Source organism: Phodopus roborovskii, unplaced genomic scaffold (assembly GCF_943737965.1).
Source record: "Phodopus roborovskii unplaced genomic scaffold, PHOROB, whole genome shotgun sequence".
In the NCBI taxonomy this organism is placed as follows: domain Eukaryota; kingdom Metazoa; phylum Chordata; class Mammalia; order Rodentia; family Cricetidae; genus Phodopus; species Phodopus roborovskii.
Genome location: NW_026126541.1, coordinates 10,211,305 through 10,236,045, shown reverse-complemented (window position 1 = coordinate 10,236,045; position 24,741 = coordinate 10,211,305). Strand labels below are relative to the sequence as shown.

General features: G+C 40.3%; 1 protein-coding gene across 1 annotated transcript in view; it reads right to left on the bottom strand.

Moving 5' to 3' along the window:
- Sorcs1 (sortilin related VPS10 domain containing receptor 1) overlaps positions 1-24,741 on the bottom strand; it is a 505,553-nt gene that overhangs the window by 147,381 nt on the left and 333,431 nt on the right. The window contains exon 5 of the mRNA XM_051199684.1: positions 9,246-9,319. Within this exon, the coding sequence (XP_051055641.1) occupies positions 9,246-9,319 (74 nt within the window). The remainder of the gene's footprint in view (positions 1-9,245; positions 9,320-24,741) is intronic.

Below are 24,741 nucleotides of genomic sequence, written 5' to 3'. Positions count from 1 at the left end.
TAGAGAGGTTTGGAAAACAGCACTCGTGTAGAGATCATTAACTTCTAGAAAAGAGATAAAACACATGCCTCTCAAGGATAATGAAAATGCTCTTATCTAGCTGTCTTAGTGCAGGTGCAGTGAATGTTCCAGCACAGCCCTTGGCATGAGTCTCAAAACTCCTTCCTGCCACTGCTCCAGGATTTCATCTCACTGCCCAGGCTTCACGTAGAAGGATAGGTCTCACCCACAGGGAGGAAGTCAACAATGATGAGCGAATAGGAAGAGATAAGAAAGTCTGAAATCCAAAGAGGGTTTCTTCTTGTTCTGACTTCTCAAGATACCATATCAGGATAGTGGGGTACAGAAATAAATAGAGAATTCTCAGTAGAGGAATCTAAAATGGCTGAAACACACTTAAGAAAGTGCTCAACATCCTTAGCCATCAGGGAAATGCAAATCAAAACAACTCTGAGATACCATCTTCTGTCAGAATGGCTGAAATCAAAAACACCAAAGACAGTTTTTGCTGGAGAGGATGTGAAGAAAAAGGAACACTCCTCCACTGCTGGTGGGAGTACAAACTCATATAGCCACTTTGAAATCACTGTGGTGGCTCCTCAGGAAAATGTGAATTAGTCTACCACAAGATCCAGTAATTCTACTCTTAGGTATATACCCCAAAGATGCACATTCATACAACAAGGACATCTGTTCACCTTGTACTAGCCAGAACCTGGAAGCAACCTAAATGCCCTTCAACTGAAGAATGGATGGAGAAAATGTGGTACATTTACACAATGGAATACTGCTCGGCTAAAAAACAAAATCTTGAAATCCGGAGGTAAATGAATAGAACTGGAAGAAACCATCCTGAGTGAGGCAACCCAGTCACAAAAAAGATACACATGGTACTCATTCATATATAAGATTTTATACATAGAACAAAGGATCACCAACCTACAATCTAGCCACCAGAAAAAAAAAAAAAAAAAAAAAAAAAAAAAAAACAGGAAACAAGGAGGACCATAAGAGAGACATACGTGGTCCCCTGGAGAAGAGGAAAGGGACAAAGTTAAGAAGAAGAGGAGGGCAGAGGAGGGCATGAGACAGCAGGAAAATTGAGTCAGGGAAAGTACAGAAGAGAGCAAGAAAAGAGACACCATAATAGAGGGAGCCATTATAGGTTTAAAGAGAAATCTGGTACTAAGGAAATGTCCAGAGATCTACAAGATGACCCCAACTAATATTCTAAGCAATAGTGGTGAGGCTACTTTAAATGCCCTCCCCCTATAATGACATTGATGACTACCTTATATGCCATCCTACAGCCTTCATTCAGTAGATGATATAAGCAGAAACAGATACCCACAGCTAAATACTGAGCCAAACTCCTGGAATCCAGTTGCAGAGAAAGAGGAATGATGAGCAAAGGGGTGAAGACAAGGCTGGAAAAACCCACAGAAATAGCTTACCTTAACAAGGGGTAGCTCATAGACCCCCCAGTCTGATGGCTGGGAAACCAGCATAGGATAGGACAGACCTAGACACCCTGAATGTGGGTGTTACTTGGGAAGACTGGGAAGTCTATGGGGCCTCTGGTAGTGGATCAGTATGTATTTCTAGTTAGGAATGGACTTTGGAAAACCATTCCACATAGATGAATACTCCCTCAGCCTATACACATGGGGGAGGGCCTGGGCCCTGCTCCAAATGATATGACAGACTTTGAAGATTCCCCAGGGAAGCCATCACCTTCCTTTGGGAGCAGAAAGGGGATGGGATGGGGGTTGTTGGGAGGGACAAGGGAGGAGAGAAGGGTGCAGGAATCAGGACTGATATGTAAAACAAGCTTGTTTAAAATTTTAATTTAAAAATTTATAAAAAAAAAAGTACTGCATCAGGAAGGTTTGAGAGGATACCATACTTGAGTGCATATAGTATGCATACTTGTATATACACATGTGCATGTACATTCTGCAACTGCTAGAGTAGTATACAAGGTAGGCAGAAGCATGTGAAAGGCAGTCTTGGCTGTTAATGAACTTACATTTTTGCAGGAACTGGAAAGAAGGTAATTTTTAAAAGATATATTTGTAGACTACACTAAATTCTAATTCACCTGCTGATAACAATATAATGTCACTTTAGTCTGCAAAATGCAGAAGAAAACTGACATTTGGGCAAGCTTCCTTGGTTTCCACACAGAGTGAATACTGAATCTGAGATTGAACTTGGACATGTTGACCCTAAACTTATGCTCCCCTGACCAATGATCCAAACAGACCTTGACTGCACTTCATGCTAGGTTGTATTCATTTTTTTTTTGTCAGACAGAAATCACAATTAATCTTGAAGAACTAAATAAAACACTATAAAGAGACAGATAATGAAGAAACATGAGCATGAACATCCTCACCCAAATATGGCAAGGTTCTTTCCACATGATATTTGTATAACTCGAAGGATAAGGCTAGAGAAGAAAATCCTGGATAAGGGTAAGAGTCCATGTACATAGAATACAAACTTTTCTGATCCATAGCATCATGGATGTCATGAAGGTATACTGGAGATAGGGTTGAAGCATGGGGTACAATGAACATGTCCTTAGTGTGGCATACCTAATTTTAAATTCTATCACCATTGCTCACCAATGTATATCATAAGGTAAAGTAAATATCTATGAGACTCTGTCTTTCTATTTACTTTTATATTAATAACTCATTGAAAATGAGTATGAAAAATATGTACAATGGGCATCATTTATGGATGTATTTCCATTATCTTCTCTCTTTTTAAGTTGCTAAAGGCCATTAGGGCACTTCTGTCTCATGATGATTCCTCACTCTCTGTTCATGTCACTTTCTCGAGTTGATTCTACACCTAGGTCTAATTAAGGGCATATCACCTAATCAGGCTCATAAGATTTAATCATCAGAGAGTTTGGTTTGACCAAGTTTTTCATAGAGAGACATAAAGCTATCCAGAGGGTTCTTCAAAGACAGAGCCTGCAACACAGTGGAAGTTGGTCTGACAGAGAAAGTGCATGATCTGATGTATTTAATAACCCTGATGATCTAGAGGGATATATAGTTAGACCCTCTGTTTTAGACCCATGAACAAACACCTTTTGTTTTATTACTTATGCAGGCTGTAATTTTTATTATATCTTGAAAGTTTTGACCCATTTAAACAATTAATGCAAACAGTAAGCCTGAAACACAGTCAACACACAACAAGTAGGATTTGTTGCTTATTGTCTAAATCTGGCATAGGTTGTCAATCATACTTATTGCATTGAACTATCTTAAACAATGAGACTATTTATATAATTTAGTACATGCTATGTACAGAGTTTCTCTGTCTCCTTCTGATGGGTGTTCTGGGTACTAGATTCAAATTATCAGGTTTGAATAGTAAGTGCATTTACCCACTGAGCCATCTCACTGGCTCATGGGCTAATTTTTAATAGCTCCTACTTTTTCATGTTAATTAATCATAGAAAATGTACAAATAAAACAAGGTAAGCTTAAACAAATGTTCAGCTAAGTGAACGTTTAAGAACATTTTTGTCTTGTCTTGTAATGAGAAATATTCTCCATAGATTTTAATCCCAAACTTTACTCAGATACCAACAAACCACATTTTTCAACCTCTTATAAATATAGAGGTTGCTGACAGAAATGTATTTTTAAGACATTTGGGTACTGTAGCTCCAAGTCCATGCTGTTTTTCAATGTTTGATGCACAAACTCAGCTCTTACTAAATTATTAGGCTAAAATAAAAAAAAAATACACAATTTTATAAACTTAACAACTTTTCAGTCTTCTTTGATTAGGGGATGAAGAATGGAAATAGGCTTTTACTGCAAGGTTAATCTTTAGTACCACAAGTAAGAGCCATAAAGCCAGATAAATTTAAGTTTCAAGGCTCCAGCATACCATGATTGTTTTGATGAGTAATTCATACAGATTTCTCATTCATTATAATGGGGCATCAGCTACTACCTCAGAGTAGTTTCATGAAAATCAAAGACCATGGTTTATTGTGAACCTATACCACCGAGGGTAATTAAATAGTAACCTGTTTGTGACATTGACTGACATTCAATTCTCCCATCTGTATTTTGCCCCTGAAGAGAATTAATTCTTCCTTCTTGAATGATAGAATATTCCAAAGGTTGTTTTTTATCTCTTTAAGAATAATATCTCCCTGTGCCTATGAATCATGCCATCGACCCAACGCCAGTTCAGTTTGCAGGATAAATAACTTACTTTCATGTATAACATGATATTTCACCTTCGATGTCTATAATATTGTCTGTCCATTCTCACTGATGTCTGAAACCAGGGAACATGCAGGACATATGATGAAATTTCTACACCGTTAGGCTGCAAGCCTAAAGCTGAAAGTGCTCATTCCATGCCCCAAAGCAGAGAAAACCAATTTAAGACTAAAGTCATCACTGGGAAAATGGAAGCAACAAATGTAAAGGCGGCCATTACCGATGATTCTCTTACTGCTAGTTTGTGGGTTCTGAACAAAATCCTCAGGGATACAGAAATGATGTAACTCCCCATAATCCCTTTTTAGTAGATGTTAAAGCTTGAACTCAAAACTTAGGTGTCCCCAAGACTCTTAACCATCAACTATACCCCTACAATGACATGATTTCTCACACAGGACAGGACATTCATGACTGTCATCAGTTATATAAGAAGGAAGACTAATCTATTAACCAATTAATGGAAACACTGTGTTTAGACAAGTTTTATATGAGGTCTTAAGTCATCTCTGGGTGCGGTATACAATCCTGGGATGAAAGTTTCTATGTATAGTCATTATGGTGGTATTACTAGCAATCGCTAGATAAGGCAAGAATAAGATGTTACATCCCATAATTATTTACAATTGTCATTGATTGCTTCCAGGAGTAGTGTGTCTATTGCCTCTTAGAGATAATTCTTAAAAGAGAGCATGATGATGTGGAAAACCTATGATTTTAACTTCATGTTCCCCACCCTTGTGTAAAGTGCTATGTTATTACCCATGGTCATTTAATGATTCAATTTCACACTGGAGAAAAGCACCTGAGAACTAGTCACACTCTCCTACTAGGCTGGAGAAGCAATGATTAAAGGACATTTCTTTTAATTAAAGCTGGCTGAAAACTCCTCAATAGTTTCTATGTAATTTGAAGCAACTTGATCCAGGAGTGGATGTAATAACAAGTATTGCTTTGATTGACAGACTTCTTGGTGAACAAGGAAAGTATCAGAAAGCATGCACCATGTGGCCACAGATCAAGAGATTTTACAAGAAGCTGTGGTATTGTGTATCTCACAGGGTCTCATGTCCTGTCTGGAAAATGTAGGAAGGCTGAGACTCAAGGAGGACAAATATCACATATATTTGGAAAGATACAAAAACAAATACTGTGGCCAGAAGAAGACCTTTGAGTCGTCATTATGTATCTGTCTAGGGCATTAGATTTCCATCTCCAGAGTGAACATTAGAGGCAATAGTATCAATAGATTCAACTTTAGTGATTCCCTTAACTTAAATAATGGCCTTATTACTTTCCAACAATGTGACCTTGGTTCAAACAGTTAAGCATTCTGAGTCATAGACTTCTCATCTATTTGTGAAAAAGTGAAACAAAACAAGACAAAAAATAAACAAACAAACAAAAACAACAACAATAACAACAACAACAAAAACCTCTGTCAGGTCTAGTGCCCACATCCTTGTATATATACTTGCAGCCCATGGTAAGTCTTATTTAGGGAAAGGTTGGTTTTTTTTTACAGCTTTTCCATTGGCAAATATCATCCTCATCTCTATGATATAGCAGAAGGACTATATTATTCTGAGTCCTTTCTATATACATAAAACACACACATACACACACACACACACAAAAAAAAGAAAGAAACAAAGACCAAAGACAACAATAACAAACAAAAATAAGGCAGAAAGTAGTGAGATAAAAGATGATTTACCTTTTTTTTAAAAAAAAAGACGAATTTTTAGATAAATACATAGAGGTGACAGTGACTCATGAACATGGGCAAAAATGAGTAAAGTTGTTAATAAAAGGCTGGAGAGAAGACCCATCAGATTAGAATTGCTCTCTAGAAGATGTAGTTGAATTCCCAACACCTACATCTGTAATATAGTTCCAAGTTTTCTGATGCTCTCCACATACAGAAAGGCAGACAAAATGCCTATACACAAATTATAAAAGTAAATACATCTTTAAACATGTTGACCAGAGTGGGAGACTTAAGATGACACAGAGCTGGATTTCCAGACTTGGCTTTTGAAAGGGTATCCCCAGCAACACTAGTAAGAGGAGAAGCATGAACAGCTTCCATGCAGTCTTCCACTGTGATCAACTGCCCTGCTGAAATTATAGACATATATCACCATACCCAGTTTATGTGGTACTGAGGATTGAACTCGGGGCCTTGTCCATGCTAAGCAAGCACTCTACTTACTGGACCAAACTCCCCAGCTCCTCCATAACTTTTGAAAAAATTCTTTAGGACTGACCCTTGGTATTGAGTAGTCAGTCAGCTGAACTCTGGCAAATAGTCATTCTCCTCTGCTACAAAGTGACACTAAATGGAGACAACAGCTTGTGGTTATATATTAACTTATACAATATTATTTATTAATGATAATTAAATTAAAAGGCTATGAGGCCCTGAATTTAAGAGGGAATTAGAAGGTCATAGGGGGAATTAAGAGGGAGACAGAGGAATTGATGCAAATATAGTGTACATACATGAAATTTTTTAAAAAGGAAAGGCAATTTCTCTAACACAGCTCTCTAGCTTTCAAAAACCACAAGGATTTTAGGGAAGTGTTTGGAAATATGGAGGGCAAGTGTTAGATGTGGTAGCACACATACATACTTCCAGTGTTTAGAAGGTAGAGGCAGAAGAATCATGAGTTCAAGGCCAGCCACAGCTACATAAGGATCTTGAGGCCACGCTGACTCCCATGAGACCTTGTCTAACTAAATGAACAAAGAAATGTTAGCAAACAAAAGGCAAGGGGCAAATGTGTGCTCTTCTCTGAAGTAAGCGAAGAAGTGAAGGAAGCAGAAAGGCAGCGGGAAGTTGGAATGGACCAGCTGAATATCCATCAATCATGTAATTCCAGAGGCTTATGAGCAGCTGGGTATCCCTCCATCATGCCATTCCAGAGGCTCATGAGAGGCCACATGACTTCAGAAGTGACTTCAAAAGAATAAAGAGAGACACTTTTCCGGCCCTTGTTGCAAAGCTCACTGTCCTGGTGACTCTGATTGTTTAAATGAAGAATACATAAAGTCTCCAATGAGTTAGTTCCCTAATGCTGTTTATAGACAGGTGAGCAACTGTTCCATGGGAAGCTCAGGATGAACTAGTGTTTGCTCTGCTCAATGCAGAGGTTAGGGTACAGATTCTAACGCTCACTAAATAAGATACCAAAATTACACCAGAATGTTCCAAACCTTGTTCTTTTCTTGGCAACATGGATTGGGAACACAAAGCTAAAATTAACTTTTATCATTTGCTTGATTTTCAAATTGAGCTATCTATTGCCATGGTGGAGGCCCCCTCTGACAGAATTAGGAGCATGGATAAGAAAAGATGATGGTTTTCTTGGCTTCATTTCTGCTCCATATTGTCTCCAACATTCTCCTACAGCTCTATTATTTCTTCTTTTATATGAGTAACACTTTATAACATGTAGTTTGCCGTTTGTGTTCAATAGATATTATTATTGATCTGTACTTGAATCCTTAGTATAAACTTATTTGAAAATATTAGGGTGTATGCAGTGAGATATCCACCCCTTCCCCTGAACCTGCAGCACTAACCACACACCATTTTGGGAATGGTCACAGGTGTGGACGGAGGAGGGTAGGACTAGGTCTGGGGTCCCGACCCCAGTGCTCTCTCTTGCTTCTGGTCAGATCACAGAGAGCAGCCTGGGTGGATCTTTGGTTTGGGAACTTACGGCAGTCACCTGTTTGTTGTGTAAGTAACTTCTCTCTGAATAAAATTATATTAACACATATTGAACTTAGTTCTGTGAATCTTGATCCACTCATCTATAGGTATATGTATAATTTCAGCACACTATTAAAAATGCATAGGGCATTGTGTATAATTAATGCTCATGCAAAAGTAAATACCTATATCATCACATCTGTATTGGTAGTTGTGATAGCATTTGGAGTTGGGCCTTTGGAAGATAACTCAGTTTAGATTATATCACGAGGGTGAGGTAACTATGGCTTAATTTGTGTCCTTGTAACAATTAAAAAAGAGCCCAGGGCCCTCCTTCTTTCTATTACACAAGTCTACAGCTATTCCAGAAGGAACACCCAAAGCAGATCTTTCTGGTCGTCAGTATGACACAGAAACATCAGCTGGGCAGAGTATAGACCTGTGTCTGACAATTCGCAGAACAAAGCTGGAATGGAACACTAAGTGAGAAAACAGGGTTGCTGCTGTGTCTCATAAGATAAAAAGAAAGCCTAGAAGATCCTAAATAAGGAAGGGGGACATCATCATCAACTACTATCTACTTATTTATACCAGGAACCTTTATTTGAATATGTAATATATATGTATAAGATGTTTTGATCAATAACAATTACAGTGACTTAAAAAAAAGTCTCAAAGGGTCATCTAAACTGGTGGTTCTCATCCAATCTGTGGCTCTTAAACTTTTTGACAAACCTTTATCTCCAAAAATACTTACATTACTATTCACAATAGTAGTAGAAAAATGATAGTTATCAGGTAGCAACGAAAAATGAAAAATATGTTATGATTAGGGGTGCACCACAACATGAGGAACTGTATAAAAGACCACAATATTAGGAAGGTTAAAAACTACTAAACAGCAAAGAAATACTTACACAGTCCCTGCCATTCACTAATATTAATGATCCATTAAGGGTTTTTGAAAAAAGAAAGTGGTGACAAACATTTTTGTTTGTTTGATTTTAGAGACAGGGTTTCTCTGTGTAATAGCCCTAGCTGTCTTGGAACTAGCTCTGTAGACCAAGCTGGCCTCAAACTCACAGAGATCTGCCTGCCTCTGCCTCCTGAGTGCTGGAATTAAAGGCAAGTGCCACCACTACCCAGCCTAGTGACAGAACTTTTAAGAGTATCTGAAGGTGTTTATTATCCCAGGGTCCCATCCTGTGCTTGGGAAGGTGGAGATATCTTAGTAGGTCAGAAAATGGAGTCAGACTTACCAATAAAACCTATTAGGAACCACTGATTCCTGGATAAGCTGCCATCTTCTGCCAAATTCAGCGGAGCTGTACAACTGGAGAGAGAAGAAATAGGTCAGCATTGTGGGTCATTGTTCTTGTTCTGAATTCATTAGAACCAAATTCTGGCATGTCCAGGTAAGAGTATCACCTCTGTTTTTCATGTCAATTCTCTAAGTCAGATATCAACCTCTTACTTTAACACTTGAGGGGAGTGGGACTAAGAGGTTATATGATGCATTGCAAATCATATGTTCAGTAAATAGTAAAGAGAACTGGAATTCATAGTGTTCTGCCTGGTAGCAATGTCTCCTGTCCCCCGCCACTACCTCCCCCTACAACAGCCCCGAGAGCATTAGCTATATATAATGGGCAGTATCTAATGTAAAATCAATACTCAGTTTCTGAAGATCCTACTAGATAACTGGTCCTTATGTTGTGAGTTTCTTGAAACAACCAAAGATGAAGGAATGCAGAAAGTACTTCTAGAAGTTTGGAGAAATAACAGGACTAGTCTTTGCTTTCTGTTTGTTTTGTTTCTTCCTTTTATTAAAAATTGATTATATATCGTCATACAATATATCCTGGTTATACCTTTCCCTCCCGCTACTCCTCCTAGTGCCTCTCCACCTCCCCTCCCCTCCAGATCTACCCTCTTTCTGTCTCTCATTAGAAAGTTGTAGTGAGATATTCACTCTGTCCGCACCTGTTGCACTGACCACACCCATTGGGGGTGAGGACAGGTGTGGACATTACCTGGGGGAACTAGGTCTAAGGCAGGGACCCCAGAGTGCTCTCTTGCTTGCTGGACAGAGACAGAGAGCATCTGGAGGCGTCCTTGGGACAGGAACCTGCTGGCGTTCATCTGTCTCTGGTGTAAGTGTTATTTCTCCCTGATAAACATCTATTCAGCCTGTTTTTCCTGATCCTTATTATTCCACAATAGAAAGTAACTGACTTCTAAAAGGGAGCAACCAAACCTAACAAAATAAAAGATAATAAGGTAAATCAAAACTATCATATATAATTTGGACATGGTAGCCCAATAGGAGGAAAGAGTTCCAAGAGCAAGTGCAATGATCATAGACACACTTGTACTCACAGTCAGGATCCCATAAAATAGTAAAAGGAAATCTATTACATTTATGTAGAGGACCTGGTGCAGATCCATTTAGACCCTGAACTCTCTGCTTCAGTCTCTGAACTCATATGTGCTTACTCAGTTGATTCAGAGGGCCTTGTTCTCCTGGTGTCCTTCATCCCCTCTGGCTATTACCTTCTTTATACGTCCTCTTGAGTAGGGTTCCCCGAGCTTGGAGAGGAGTAATTTGATGGAGACTTCCCATTTAGTCTCTCTCTCTCTCTCTCTCTCTCTCTCTCTCTCTCTCTCTCTCTCTCTCTGCATAATGTCTGGCTGTGGATCTCTGCATCTGGTACAGCCACACAAACTGTACAACCAAAAATGGTCAAAAGACTCACCAGGTGACTCACCAAAGCTATTGATGCACCAAGCATGCCCAAAGAACTTACTTCAATTGAGTATTTACTGGGCCTTGGGAAAACATGTTATGACACTGTTAACCTGCCCAAAACGTTTGCATTCAGAAAGTTAGAGATACCTGACTGTTAAATTAAGCCACTCATCGGGTCCACTGTATAGTATTTGATCCCCCAACAAAGGAGAATGTGACATTTTGTTTCAAAGTCTTGTTTTAAAACTTCATTTTACCATTCACTGCCAATGGGATGTTCAGTGTCCCTATTAGGCTCATGTGTAAAAGATAGGTTCTCTGTGATGCCAGTGGGAGGTAATGGGACCTTTGAATAGGGGAGCTTTGTAGGAGCCACCATTAGTCATTGGTGGCATATCCTAAATGTTACTGTGACACCTTAGTGTCTTCTTTTTCTCTTTTGCTGTCATTCCATAAGTCAGCACTGTAGCTCAGCTTCCCATGATATGCTGATGCACTGCTGGCTGAAATCTACAAGGCAAATAATCTTTTAATGAAGAGGTATTTATTAAATGGTTGTGGGCAATGGTTTTGGCCATACAAGGCAGGAAACGGGGTTCTTAAGAACACTTCATGCTACACACACACACACACACACACACACACACACACTTCTCTGTGCTATTGTGCAAGTGTGTGTGTGTGTGTGTGATTGATTATATGCTTGTATGTGCAATTTTGCTTACATAGAGGTCAGAGGCAACTTTGATTATCAGTCTTTCCTTTTACCATGTTTAAAATGTGGTCTCTTGTTCACACTTTACATGTCAGGGTACCTGTGCGGGAAGCTTCTGTGGATTCTCCATTCAGCTCCTCAGCTCTCCAGCTAGAATTACTGGTGTGTGCTCATATGCAGGGTTTTGTGTGGGGTGTGTGTATCTGAACTCAAAGCTTCATGCTTGGATAGCAAATATGTTTCACATTGTGCCATCACTCCATGCTATATGCATTTTCAGCAAGATGGAAAGACAGCTCACCTGACAGAATTAAGAAAGGGCAGCACAACTTATTCTTTCTATATGCAGAACCCAAAGAGCCTGCAAATGCACAGCTCAGTTCTTATCCCAATCATGCACTGAACATCTTTCATTTTGATATAGAATGGAACAATAGTAAGACCTCCCCACATCTAAACTGAAAGTGAATGTAATTCATACCATTGTGGTTTATATATTATAATATTAATAACTGTATTTCAGTATGCAAATGTAGAAGAAGCAAGGTGGCTTAAAATTATAGTCCCGTTCATGAAAGCTGAACTCACACAGATTCTCCATAATGACATATAAGCTCTGAAGGCCCATATAGGACACCGGGCACTGCTACCCACATTCCCAAATCAAACTAGTCTCTGAAGATTTGTTGGGTGCTGCCGTCCATGTTTATTTGCTGTCTTTTCCTTTTAGAAGTCACCCTCTTAGCCTGGACTCAGAGCCTCTAAATAGTCAGTTATATCTCCCGATGTTGGTATGAGTTGGCAAATGGCTGCTTTGCTATTTGTGAGCAATTAGAGAGCCCACAAACATCCAGCATATACCTGAATCCAATAAACCAAGTCTGTCTTATGCAGCTCAGTGGCATCCTTCACAGTACCATTTTGGGAAGCCACCCTTTACCATTTGGTCTTAGAGGGTGGGATTTCTCATCCTCCCAACACATCTGGCCACACTGTGCCTGCTATGTCTTCGCCAACACTACTATTCTGCTCAAGTTTGGCTCAGGACTTTTGTACTTTGAAGCTTATCTTCCTCTAATGCTTGCCTCCAAAGGCATCGTCTGTATAAGCCTTCCGCTATACACCAAGGTTTCTCTTGGCCTCACTTTCCAAAGATAAGTGATCTAACAACACATACATCCCAACTACATGTCACTATTTAACTGTTCCAGCCGTCTTCTAACAGTAAAAAGTCGGATTCTTAGCTACATAAAAAAAATTCCTTTCAAACGTCTTAGAACATTCTCCAACTTTTCAAAGAGACAGAGGAGTTCTCAAAAGCAACCAAGGGCATCTGCATCCATGGGCATCAAGAAAAAAGTTGATAGTCAAGATCAAAAGTATTGATGTTTTACAGGGAAGTCCCTTTATCATGAATATGCACAATAAAAAGCTCAGGCTTTAATGCTTGGACAATGGTAATCAATATAGCGGAATATATACTGCTCAAGGTCAGTATTTCAAAGAAAAATCTCTATCAGCACATTTGGAAATTCCAATGATTTACAAGTGGGTCCCAGCAAGATCACCCCTAGACAAAGCTGCCTCCTACACCGTGAATATTCTTCAAACATTTTCTCCCTGGGAAGTTAATTGTCCAGCCTGGTGTGACAGCAAGAAAAGAGGGACACAACAACTCAGCCATTCATGTTAATATGTTAATTAAACCTGCAGAGTCTTACAGCAAAGTTCTGAGCAAAGCAGGGATCAGAGCAGCATTAAAGATTCACACCCTGACGCAGGCTCAGCTGCCAATGCAATGGCTTTTTCTGAAGAAGTCAGTGTCCCTTAATAAAATTCATAGTGTTGGCAGCACCTAAATAAGATTTATTTCCCTCCCCGCCTGTCTCCAGCTCCAAGGTTTCTTAGACTGTCAGAACAGAGATCTGAGAAGTATCATTACTGTCACATGCATGAAAACAGCTGCTGCTTTCTGCAACAATGCCAAGCCTACAGAAAAAAAAAAGAAAGAAAGAAAGAAAGAAAGAAAGAAAGAAAGAAAGAAAGAAAAGAAAAGGCAGAAAAAAGAAAGAGGGAGGGGAATTTGGAAAAGGAGCAGATTTGCCCTACTTTTGAGAGGACAATGTTCATCTACTAGACCTCTGCCTTAGACTCAGGTGTAATGCTTACATAGTCTTTGACTTGCCTCTACTCACACTGCATGAAATGAAATATGGGAAAAGAGTGGAAGGAGCACACAAATGCCTAACAGGCAGTAGGGAGAGGGTCTGGCTAACTGAGGACGCAAGGCAGAAAACCTTCCTTTTCTCACACAACTATACAGCATCTCTGAGATCAGTTCCCTGCTTTAGTGAACATAATCACCAAAGCACATCGCTTCCGCATGCCCAAGGTTTGCTGTCAGCTGGTCTGGGGCTGTCACGACTTCTCTTCCCCGTCACACTCCTCATCTGAGGACTTGGGGGAAGCATTCTCACATTGACTTGATTGTTTTCATGTCTGTTTCTGTCTGTGGTGGGAGTGGCGATAACACAAATGCAAGGAAGCAGTACCAGGGGCTCATTTCCTTGTGATCTGGAGCTTACTCTCAGGTACCTGCGGAGCCATCCTTCTAAGCCCCAGGAGCTATAGATGGGCAAGTATGATAGAGCGGACCACCACAGTGGGACACAAGAGCTCACCTATGAGAAGGAACAAGCTGCCCTGGTTTTACAATGGCTTCCTAACACACACAAAAATGTGGCCGGAGGAGAAGAGGATACGGACCACTTTCTATTATCATTTCTCATTTTATGTACTGGTTCAATCAAAATCAAGTGTTTCCTCACAGTTGGTGGAAGGGAAATTCGACTTTTCTTGCATAAGTGTTTGCAGCTATCAGTGCCCTGGAATGTGTTTCAGTATTCCTAAATCGGACGAGGCTGTCTTCCCTTTAAGATGAACAGACAAGTACACATTTGGGAAAGAGGTGGGTGGAGGCCAGTTCCATGGAAAGTGGTACAAAGACACCACAGGGTGTCTTTGAGTTCTGATAACACGTTTTAGGACTTTGGGTGATGGTATTAGATACTGTTCACCACAAGCCTCTTAGAGTGACATCCACAGTCGGGGGACATTTCTTGGGCTTGTTTCACACAAGGGGCTTAAGCTGGTGGCATGCTTCCTGCAGAGGACTTTTCAGGGACTCACTTCTCTTTCATTCGATGCCCTCAACGTGTTGGAGGCAGGGGGCCTGCAAAGTGCACTTCTGGATAAGGCTGAAAGAAAAGCCTTCAGATTCTATTTATTTCCCTCAGCCTTATACTGCCCTTGGGGTGGCCTTGGTCCAAAGTACTCTTACACCTCTTGGCTCTCCAGCTCTTACTGTTCTTCAGCAAGAAAGAGATGGCACCTCGAGACTTAAATTGCTGATGCTGGACTGGAGGTGTCCCAAATATCGAACTCCTTTTTTTTTCTACCATATTTAACAGGAGCAAAGGAGTCCATCTAGAGAAACAGGCTTCATGGGTAAGTAATGATGCTCTGGGTTTCCACGGTGCCAGAAGGTCCTGAACTCAGCCTCGGAGCAAACCAAAACATGAAGTGCATAAATTCCATCCAGAAAACATCAATGAGACTGGAGAAACTTAACCTTAGCTGGGTGGTATGGAGTATCTCCAGGGACAGAAGAACCTCAACTACCCCAAACTCCTTCACCATCCTGCCTGAGCAAATATTTCTCAAAGATGGACTAATCTTCTGGGTTACCACAAACAATGTATTATATACTTATTCAGAGTGCAAGGATGCTAGCGGAAGGGAGTGAGTGCTTCAGGCCAGGCAGGGAAAAATGAAAAGAGTAGCAAAGCTAAGAAAGGTATTTCTGATGTGTGGTCACCATCAAGAAGTCTGCAGTTACTGGATGCACTCATTAACATGAGATTGGACCTGGGACTACAGATGGACTCTGACAAGTTGGTACCTTTACATAACAACTTACAGGAAGCTAATGGTGACTGCATCCAAATATCGGCAAAGTTAAAGGACCAGAGCGCTGAGGAGGAGCAGTCAAGAGTTTTTGATGAAGAGTGAGGGGAAATGATGACACACACTGCAGGCTCCATCAGTCTCTCCTATGGCAAGATTTATCAAATCTGTCACTGGTCATTCCTCCACTGTCACTCAAATCTGTCAAAGCCCCCACACTTGGGATTGACACTCTGAGGGCTGGGGATTCGATGTGGGGAAATGGAGCTGTCAGGGAAGGAAAGGTCAGTGCGTGGCCATCAGTGAATGTGATTTGGAGAGATTTGCTGTATACTGACATCTGAAGGTATTTAAACACACACACACACACACACACAGAGAGAGAGAGAGAGAGAGAGAGAGAGAGAGAGAGACAGATATACAGAGACACACAGAGAGACAGAGAGAGACAGAGAAATAGAATTTGCACATCAAAGGTTCTTAAAGACGAGGAAGAGTTACATAGGACTGATAAGAACTGACTAAAGCATTGCAAACATATTGCCTCTATTTCAAAGCCCATGTAGCCATAAATAGGATGATGGTGTCTACTCAAATGTTAATTCCAAATAACTGCTTAGAAATTTCCATTTATGCTCCTACCTGTGGTCAATTTCTATCAAATCTATCAAATTCTATCAAATAGATCAAACTGTTGTGGGAGGCAATTGCAAAGGATGACACAACCTGTTAAACAAGGTATCCTCATTGAACACAGGCCATCCTGGTTTGCACATGATGGCATTTCAGCTTGAGAATTGGTTTTATAAACAAGGATCATGTTGACATTTACTGAGCTCCCTGGTTTCCACCCTAATTGCCGGTTTTTAACTTGGATACTTAAATTATTTACATATTCATGAGACTAGAAATCAGCTCTGACATTGGAAAATTTCAAGCATGTGGAATTCCTGCCAAATCAGCATGGTGTATCATACACAACTTAGGTTTTAGAAATAAGCAAGTGTCTTCTTACTTAAAGCACGATCTCCAGTAAACACAACGGCCTGAGGTGAGTATCTGTTTTTTAAGTGTTTCTTCAGAAATCATTGAAAAACTTGTTGCTGATTTCAAGCCCCATTGGTCTTTTATCTTCATCTTACCCTTTTGACATTAAGAAACCCACTATGTTAAAAAAAAAAGTAGAAATACAGTTAATAACAATACTTTAATATTTAATAGTTTAATGTTATTATAATCAATATTTCCCAAGCACCCTTGTACTCCTTCATCTGGATTCTATTCATTCTAGTTTCATGGCTACTTTCACTGATGGACTAAAGGGGCATTCACTAAGGAGAACTGTTAGCATTTCATACAGTGGAAAGAAGTTGGCCTGGGATTAATTGTATTTACAATTCCTAGGATCTTTCAGAGAGGCAATACTTGCTATGTGCTAAACTTCGTGCTAATTTTACATTATCTTTGCATCTTCAACAAGTTCTACAAAGCACATTCTGGCATTATGACTTCTGATTTTTGGGCTGAAAGAATAACAGAATTGTGTGGTCCTACTGACGTTCACGACCCAGCCATGTACCTGCTTCTTCTATTGCTCATCAGTGTTGAGAAAACCTTATGGCTGAGGCTCCTAAAATGCCAAAGGCTCATCTGTTCTCCTATCAAGTAGTCAGTGTTTCCCAGAAAAGGCATAGCACTTGAGACAGCCACGATAAGTATTATCCCTATATTATGAGAAGTCAGGAAATGAAATGAAGTGAATATTTAATTTTTAAGGGGATATAAAAATGCTTGGGGCTCGGGAGATGGCTGAGTGAAGAAAGTGCCTGTGGCAGAAGCATAACGACCTGAGGCTTTATCCCCAGCACCTATGTAAAAGCAGAGACTGTCTAGCATGTACTTGTTATAATCTCCATTCTTGGGAGTCTAAGAGAGAGGATCCCCAGAGCAAGCTGGAGAACTAGACTAGCCAGAAATGGGAGGCTTGGGGACCACAGAGTGACCTGCCATAAAGAATAAGTGTAACATGAATTAGGGAAGAAAACATCAGATGTCAACTTCAGTCATTCATAGATACAACAGACACATCACACACACACACACACTTCATAAATAACTAAATAAATAACTAAATAAAACCTGAAGATGGGGGTAAAGTAGTTCTTTAAATAGCTCTTTGTGAGAGTAACTAAAATTCTGTCATTGCCTATCAAACAGATTGCAAAGTACATCTTTCCTTTTCTATCGACACAAGGTTTTAAGTTAAAGTCAACTTCCATATATATAGAATGTCAACTGTTAACGTTTAGCATGTCTGTTATGTTACTAACAGCCTGCTTCCTTTCTCTCTCTCTCTAAAATCGAAAGTTAAAAGTGCAGCCGATTTATAGAATTAGGATTTCCTATGCTGCCTTATCGTGATCCTCCTGCACCTAGAAGAGGTTGAAAAAGACACAGGTATCCTACATGTTATTATGTGCATTTCTGACTGGCATAGCTTCAAAACAAGAGATGCAGAAATCATGACATTTACAGGAAAATGGAAACAAATAAAATGGATATTAGCTGTAAAATAAGGGATAAGTACACTATCCACAGACAGACCCAGAGACTGGGTACAAGGAGGGTTAATGGCAGGGGGTGGGGGCACCCGCCTGGATCTCTCTGGGAAGGAAAGATAGAGGAGACTGTATGAGTACACTGAAAATGTAGGGAATAGGAACACTGACGGATCAGGTTGGGGGTAGAACGGGAGAGTACTGCTAGGGACTATTGGAAATGGGGACATTTTTTGGATCAGGTAAAAATCTGGCCCAAAGTATTCTCCCAAGAATCTACAAGGATGGCCTCAGCTAAGACTCCCAGCAATAACAGATAGGTAGCCTGAACCAGTGAACTGGCTACCTCCTGTGCCCAGACTGGTGCCAGCCCAATTGTTATCAGAAAGGCTTCAGCCAGCAACTGATAGAAACAGATGCAAACTCACAGCCAAACATTAGACAGAGTGCAGGGAATCTGGCAGAAGAAGGGAGAGTAATGACTGTAGGAGCCAGAGAGTTCAAAGACACCACAAGAAAACACAGAATCAACTGACCTTGGCTTATAGGGACTCACAGAGACTGACCCTACAACCAGGAACTGGCATGAAGTTTTACCAGGACACTGTGTATATATGTTACAGATGTATGCCTTGTTCCTCTTGTAGGATTCCCAACAGCAGGATCAGGGGCTGATGTTGACTTTTTTACTGACTTTTGGGATTCTATTCCTCATATGGGGTTGCCTTGTCCAGCTTTAATACCTGGGGAGGTGCTTAGTCTTAATGAAACTTGATATGTCATGCTTCCTTGATACACATGGGAGATCTGAACTTTCCTAAACAATAAAGGAGGAGTGGGTTGGAGGTGGAAACACAGGGAGGAGAGGAGGGAAGGACTGGGAGGAGAGATGGGAGGGGAAATTATGGCCAGGACGTAAAATAAATAAATACATTTATTTAAAAGAAAGGAGGAAGGAAAAAGGAAATTACAATGTTATCTGAAATAAGCCAGCCTCGGATAAATAAATGCTTCAGGGTTTCAAATCATAAGTGTTTGTGTTTATATGTGTGTATGTGTGTGAGAAAGAGAATGAGAACAAAATTTAAATATAATTTGATTATGTTCTTCTCTTCCCCTAAGTCCTTCCAGATCCCACCCCACTCAACTTTAAGTTCTGTCTCAAAAAACAAAAACCGAATATAACAACAAAACAAAGAAAACAAAATAAAGCCACTCCCCAAAACAAAAAACACCAAACTGTAACCAAATAAAACCAAACACATAAAAACCTGCAGAATTCACTATATCTTGGTCAATTACTCTAGATCACTAGGCCTGTCCTGAAATCAATGATATACCCAGTGTCACTCCATTGGAGGAAATTGACTTTCCCTCTCCCTGTTGGTATGACAGTTCGGTTATTAACCTTTACTCTGGAAGCTTTCCATTAATTTGTTCATTTTAAAAAAATGACAAAGTACAATATAAGATAAAGCAAAAATTATAATAATGAAATCAGAAAAGAGAAACCAACAGAAAGATGCTCAAGAGAAGTTACAAGAGTCAGAGAGTCACTGGTTAGCACACTCTGGAATCCCATAACAACCACTAAAAACCCAAAAGTCATATGTGCAGATGCTCTGGTGCAGACCTGTGTAGTTCCTGTGCATGCTGGTTCACTCTGAGTTCCTGTGAGCTCTTCACATGTTGGTGTACAGCATTTGTTTTTGTTTGTTTGGTGTGTGTGTGTGTGTGTGTCCGTCCGTCTTCCCTTATGGATTTTACAGCCTTTCCGCAGCCTCTTCCACAGGGTTTCTTAGCTCCGAGGAAAGAGATGGAGACATTCCATTTAGGGCTGAGTGTTCCAAAGTCTCTCACTCAAACCAGGAAATACCTCAAGGCAAACAGGAAATAAGGTGTTGCAAATAATGAAGGCTCTTTCGGGGTTCTATAGAGAGATACCCTGAGATGTGTTCCCAGCAAAATATCCTTTAGTAACCTTAGCCACTTGCACCTGGGGAAGGTGGGTAGGAGATCCAACAGCACTGCACAAAACAAAGGAAGTCCCTTGCACTTATAGAACATCAAGAGAGAGGGCTCTGAGGATAGATTAGTGAAAATACTAGAAAGGCACCATGTAAGATGCTAGTCCTGTTGGACATCCCACCTTGGGGATGCTATGTACTGGCTTCTCAGCTTAAGGAAGGGCTACATTGGATGTAAGGAGTGGCTGGTCCTCTCCAAAGGGCAGCATGTTGTAAGAGGGCAGAAGATGGGAGTGACTGGGGAAGAAAGAGAAGCAGGGAGAGCAAGGGAGGGGATACTGGAGAACGCAAAGGGACAGGTATGTAACTGAGACAGAGTATAATGACACATTTGTCTGACAATGCAACATAATACCCATTATTTCATATATTAAACTTAAAATTTATAAAAGCAAAAGAGGTACATTATAAAGTTATGAATGTTCTAGAACAAAATAAATTATGTACCACAAAACTGCATTAAAAGCTTTGCCTTTCATCTACAGAATGGATCAGTCATTTGAATGCAAATTTCGTATAAGCACATATTAATTGTATAAAATAATCGGCTTCATTCTGACATTTTCACAAATGCATAGACAAGACTTTGATCTTATTCAGTTCATTGTTACTCCCTCTTGTCTCAACCCAGCCACTGCCCCCCTCTTCTTCCCAAGTGATCCCCCTTTCCATGATAATGTTTAAAAATCATAAAAATTACATCTTCTACACAAATTCTACAGAAATAAAAGAAAATGGGGAAAATGAAAGGAAAAAGAAGAAATAGAAAGAAACTTAGGGACCAATTCAGGGTAGTGGACAGGGTTTCTTTATTTAAAATTTCTGAGTTACCTGCAAGCATGTATACATTTTAAAATATATATTTAATATGACAAATGAAGCCTGATTGCTTCTGCTGAATAGCCAGAAGGTCCAGCCACTGGCCCTGTCATCCTGTGAAGCAAGGCAGAGGTTGAGGCTGGATGCTGCATGCTGCCAGGACCACTGTGAATTGACACCTCCTCCCCACGTGAACACAATCCAGGTCCTGCCTGTTGTCTACAGTTTTGCTATTGCCCATCTGAGTAGAAAGGGTGTCCGTGGCTTAGGTGAATTTGGATGTGTACAGAGAAGGGAAAGCCAGGAAGCTGCTTGGGTTGAATGTGGCAGGAAGCTCCTTTCTGCAACTGCCTGAGGAAGGAGGCTTTGCCAGCCAGGTGAAGAGGGCAGGAGCCTCCCACAGAAGCTATTCAGTAGCTAAGTCCTGGAAGCATCCATGTTGGCTCTGTGGCACTATGATGGGGCAGTGTCCCCTAAGCAAATGGCTCTAACAACATAATCCCTCACAGAGAAAGAAGCCCAGTACCTGGTGTGTTCACGTGGCTGAAGTACCTGCAAATCCCTCTGGCTTGCTCCTGGTCCTTTCTCTCTCTCTCTCTCTCTCTCTCTCTCTCTCTCTCTCTCTCTCTTCCTTATAGTCACATCTGCTCTTTGTTGTCTCTCATTGCGAATGTTTTCCAACACATCATGTTTAGTGAGGTGTTTAAGACAGACTGAGAGATGCTGTTGGAGGCAATGTTTTATAGCACAGTTTGTACACTAGTTTATTGCCAAATTAAAATAAAGATGTAATCTGGCAGCCTCAGCCTGCTGCCAACGCTTCCTTGGGAGGCTTCCTACATTAAGGAGAGAAAGTCAAGGGGATGAGGGGGATCAGGAATGAAATAAGGGAATGCATGTCCATTCTTCTGTTTGTCCTGCATTCAAATACAAAGAAGTGCACAAATGTTCTTTCTGTGCAGAAATAAACTAATGGAACAGAAAAGAGCAGCATTCTCAATGCCCTACAGTAAACAAATGAGCTTCTCAATGTTGTCCACAGTGATCCAGTATTGGAAGATGCTTAAGGGACAGGGCCTTTGTCCATTTCCATAGGAATCTAATGACTAAAACTTGATACTGGTTTAGAAACCACAGGGATTTCCAAGGGCACGTCATCTCATAGACTCCTGAGAAGCTGAGGAATCTTGTCCTGTTTCAACATGGGTTTTCTAAGAATTCAGACTACTTCCCTAATATCTTGAATTTGCATCTTTTGTCCTCATCAATCATTTTTGGGGTACTTAGGCATTTAGGCTGGATATTGTAACTGGAATTCTTACATGATATCTGTTTTGTTGTATATAATCTTGCTATGTTAAAGTTAAAACCTTCTGTTTTAATTAGACAAAAAGGGGAACTGCTGTAGAATATCTCTCTTGTACACATTAAAGATTTGTCTCTTGGACTGGTTTAAGAAAACGCTGATTTGACATTTAAAAAAGTTCATGTTCATTCAATACTAACTTTATGTGCTACCAGTTTATTCTAAGGAATGGGATAGCTGGGAAACATCTGAGGTCATATCCATTACACTGTTTGTAGAACACATTAGCATTCAAAGCAGTGGTACATGAAGATCTGAAACAGGTACCTAGAAGCCCATGATATTTAAAAGAAATACATCACAATAAATTAAATTAAATTAAGTACTGGCCAGTTTATCAGGTGAAGGTAAAGGTAAATTCTTGTCACAAACCTGATCACCCAAGTTTAATTTGAAAAGAGAAGAGAAGCAAAATCCACAGTTTGTCCTCTGACATACCTCCTGTAGCATATAACATGCACACAAACACATACACACAAATAAATAAATAAACGCAGGACAACAATAACAAAACGACGCTGATTTTTCATTTTTTCCCACAGACTAACCTAAACAAGAGTACTCTGACATCTTTGCCTTCAATTTGTGTCTCTCTTCTATTGTGGATGACCTGTTGATTTCTGCACACAGGCATGTTAGTATCTTAATGGGTGGCTGTGTAAGTATCTCATTCTCCTTCAAGGCTGAGTGTTAAGTAAGTCAACACCCTAAACCTGCAGACACATTGAATTCAAAGAACAGCAGAACTTGGAGGGACAGACAGTTATTACCCAGTATGATGAAGCTACAACAGAGATCAGAAGTGACATCCTCAGAGCCAGACTGATCCCTTGTGTCAACAGTAATAAGGGCTTTTAGTAACCACCTCACTGAATCAGTGATCAGTGATTAAATGGCCTGAACCTTGACTGCTTACTCTGCCTATGTCCTATCTCTTGCCCTACATCTTCTGCTGTGCAAACCTAAAGTCGGTATCAGTACCCACATGCAGACTTGGGGTCATGGACCCATTAATTTGGTTCCCTTACCTATTTGATCTCATTGAATAAATCCTCAGCTCTATTCTGCTTTCCTCAGTTACTTTTCTCTTTAAATGAAGTATTAAAAACAAAATGTCAGCCTAACTTTGGGGGGTCTGTAGGAAGCTAGACTTTTAACCTAAAATTTGTTAGAAATTTGCCCTCCATAGTGGGGACAGGAGCAATCTCATCGACTTGCAGGCTCTTTTTTATTTTATTTTATTTTAATTTAAATTTGAAACAAGCTTCTTTTACATGTCAATCCTAGTTCCCTCACACTCTCCTCCTCCCTTGTCCCCCCCCTCCACCAACCCCCATCCCTTCCCCTTTCTGCTCCCCAGGGAGAGTGAGGCATTCCATAGGGAGTATTTCAAAGTCTGTCATATCATTTGGAGCAGGGCCTAGGCCCTCCCCCAAGTGTCTAAGCTGAAAAAGTATCCTACTATGTGGAATGGACTCCCAAAGTCCATTCATATAATAGGGATAAATACAGATCCACTACCAGAGGCCCCATATAGACTGCTCAGTCCTCCTAACTAACACCCACTTTCAAGTGTTCTGGGTCTGTCCTATGCTGTTTTCCCAGCTATCAGACTGGGACCCATGAGTTTCTGTGGGTTTCTCCAGCCTGGTCTTGACCCCTTTGCTCATCATCTCCCAGTATGAATTTTCCCTTCTCTCTTTTGAGATGAAATATCTATCTCCTAGGGTTCCAAAATATCAAACCCCTAGTTCTTAAGGTGCTGAGTTTGGAATAGGATCAACACCAAGGAAAGCTATTCTTCTAATCCTCACCCTTTCCCAATTCTTAACAATTCAGACTTAGACCAAATCATATCACTGGCTTTTGTTTTGTTGTTGCAGCTTGCAAATGGCAGATCTTAAGACTTCTGGTTCACAATACCTATAGAGAAAAATCCTTAACAAATCCCATTTTCTTTTTCTCCAATCAGCTGTTTTGTTTTTTTAACATTGACTACAAAACCACTGAGATACTGAATATCCTCAATAGATTTTACCATCTAAGAAAAAGAAATATCCTAATCCATGAAAACAGTATAACCATCTTAATTCTGATGGGGACAATTGGGCATAAATATTCCTCCAAGGCTAAATATCAGCTATTCATGCTTAAAATTTCCAGTGAACTTGTGGCCAGTAAGACTCCACTGTGCTCCAGAAAGAAAAAAAATGTGTGGTTAACAGAAGTCTTTGAGTGCCTTCTAACTCCCATAGCAAAACAAAACAAAACACATCCAGGAGATGTTTGTGCACACAGTATGAAGCACAAAAGGCATCTCAGACCTTTTGGGCATTCTTAAGACCATGGATCCAAATTCTCTTCTCCGGGAGAGCCTTAAGTCTCATTTCTTGAAGTAGAGGGGAAGAAAATCAATGTCAGGAAACTGAGAAAAACAAAATCCCTGTATGTTTATAAGAAGGAAAGTATGCCCCAAAGTACAAGGAAGATGGGGGGAAGGGAAGATGGAGGGGGTGGGATGCTGCTCTCAGATAAGCTGTGTAGGCGCCAGTACC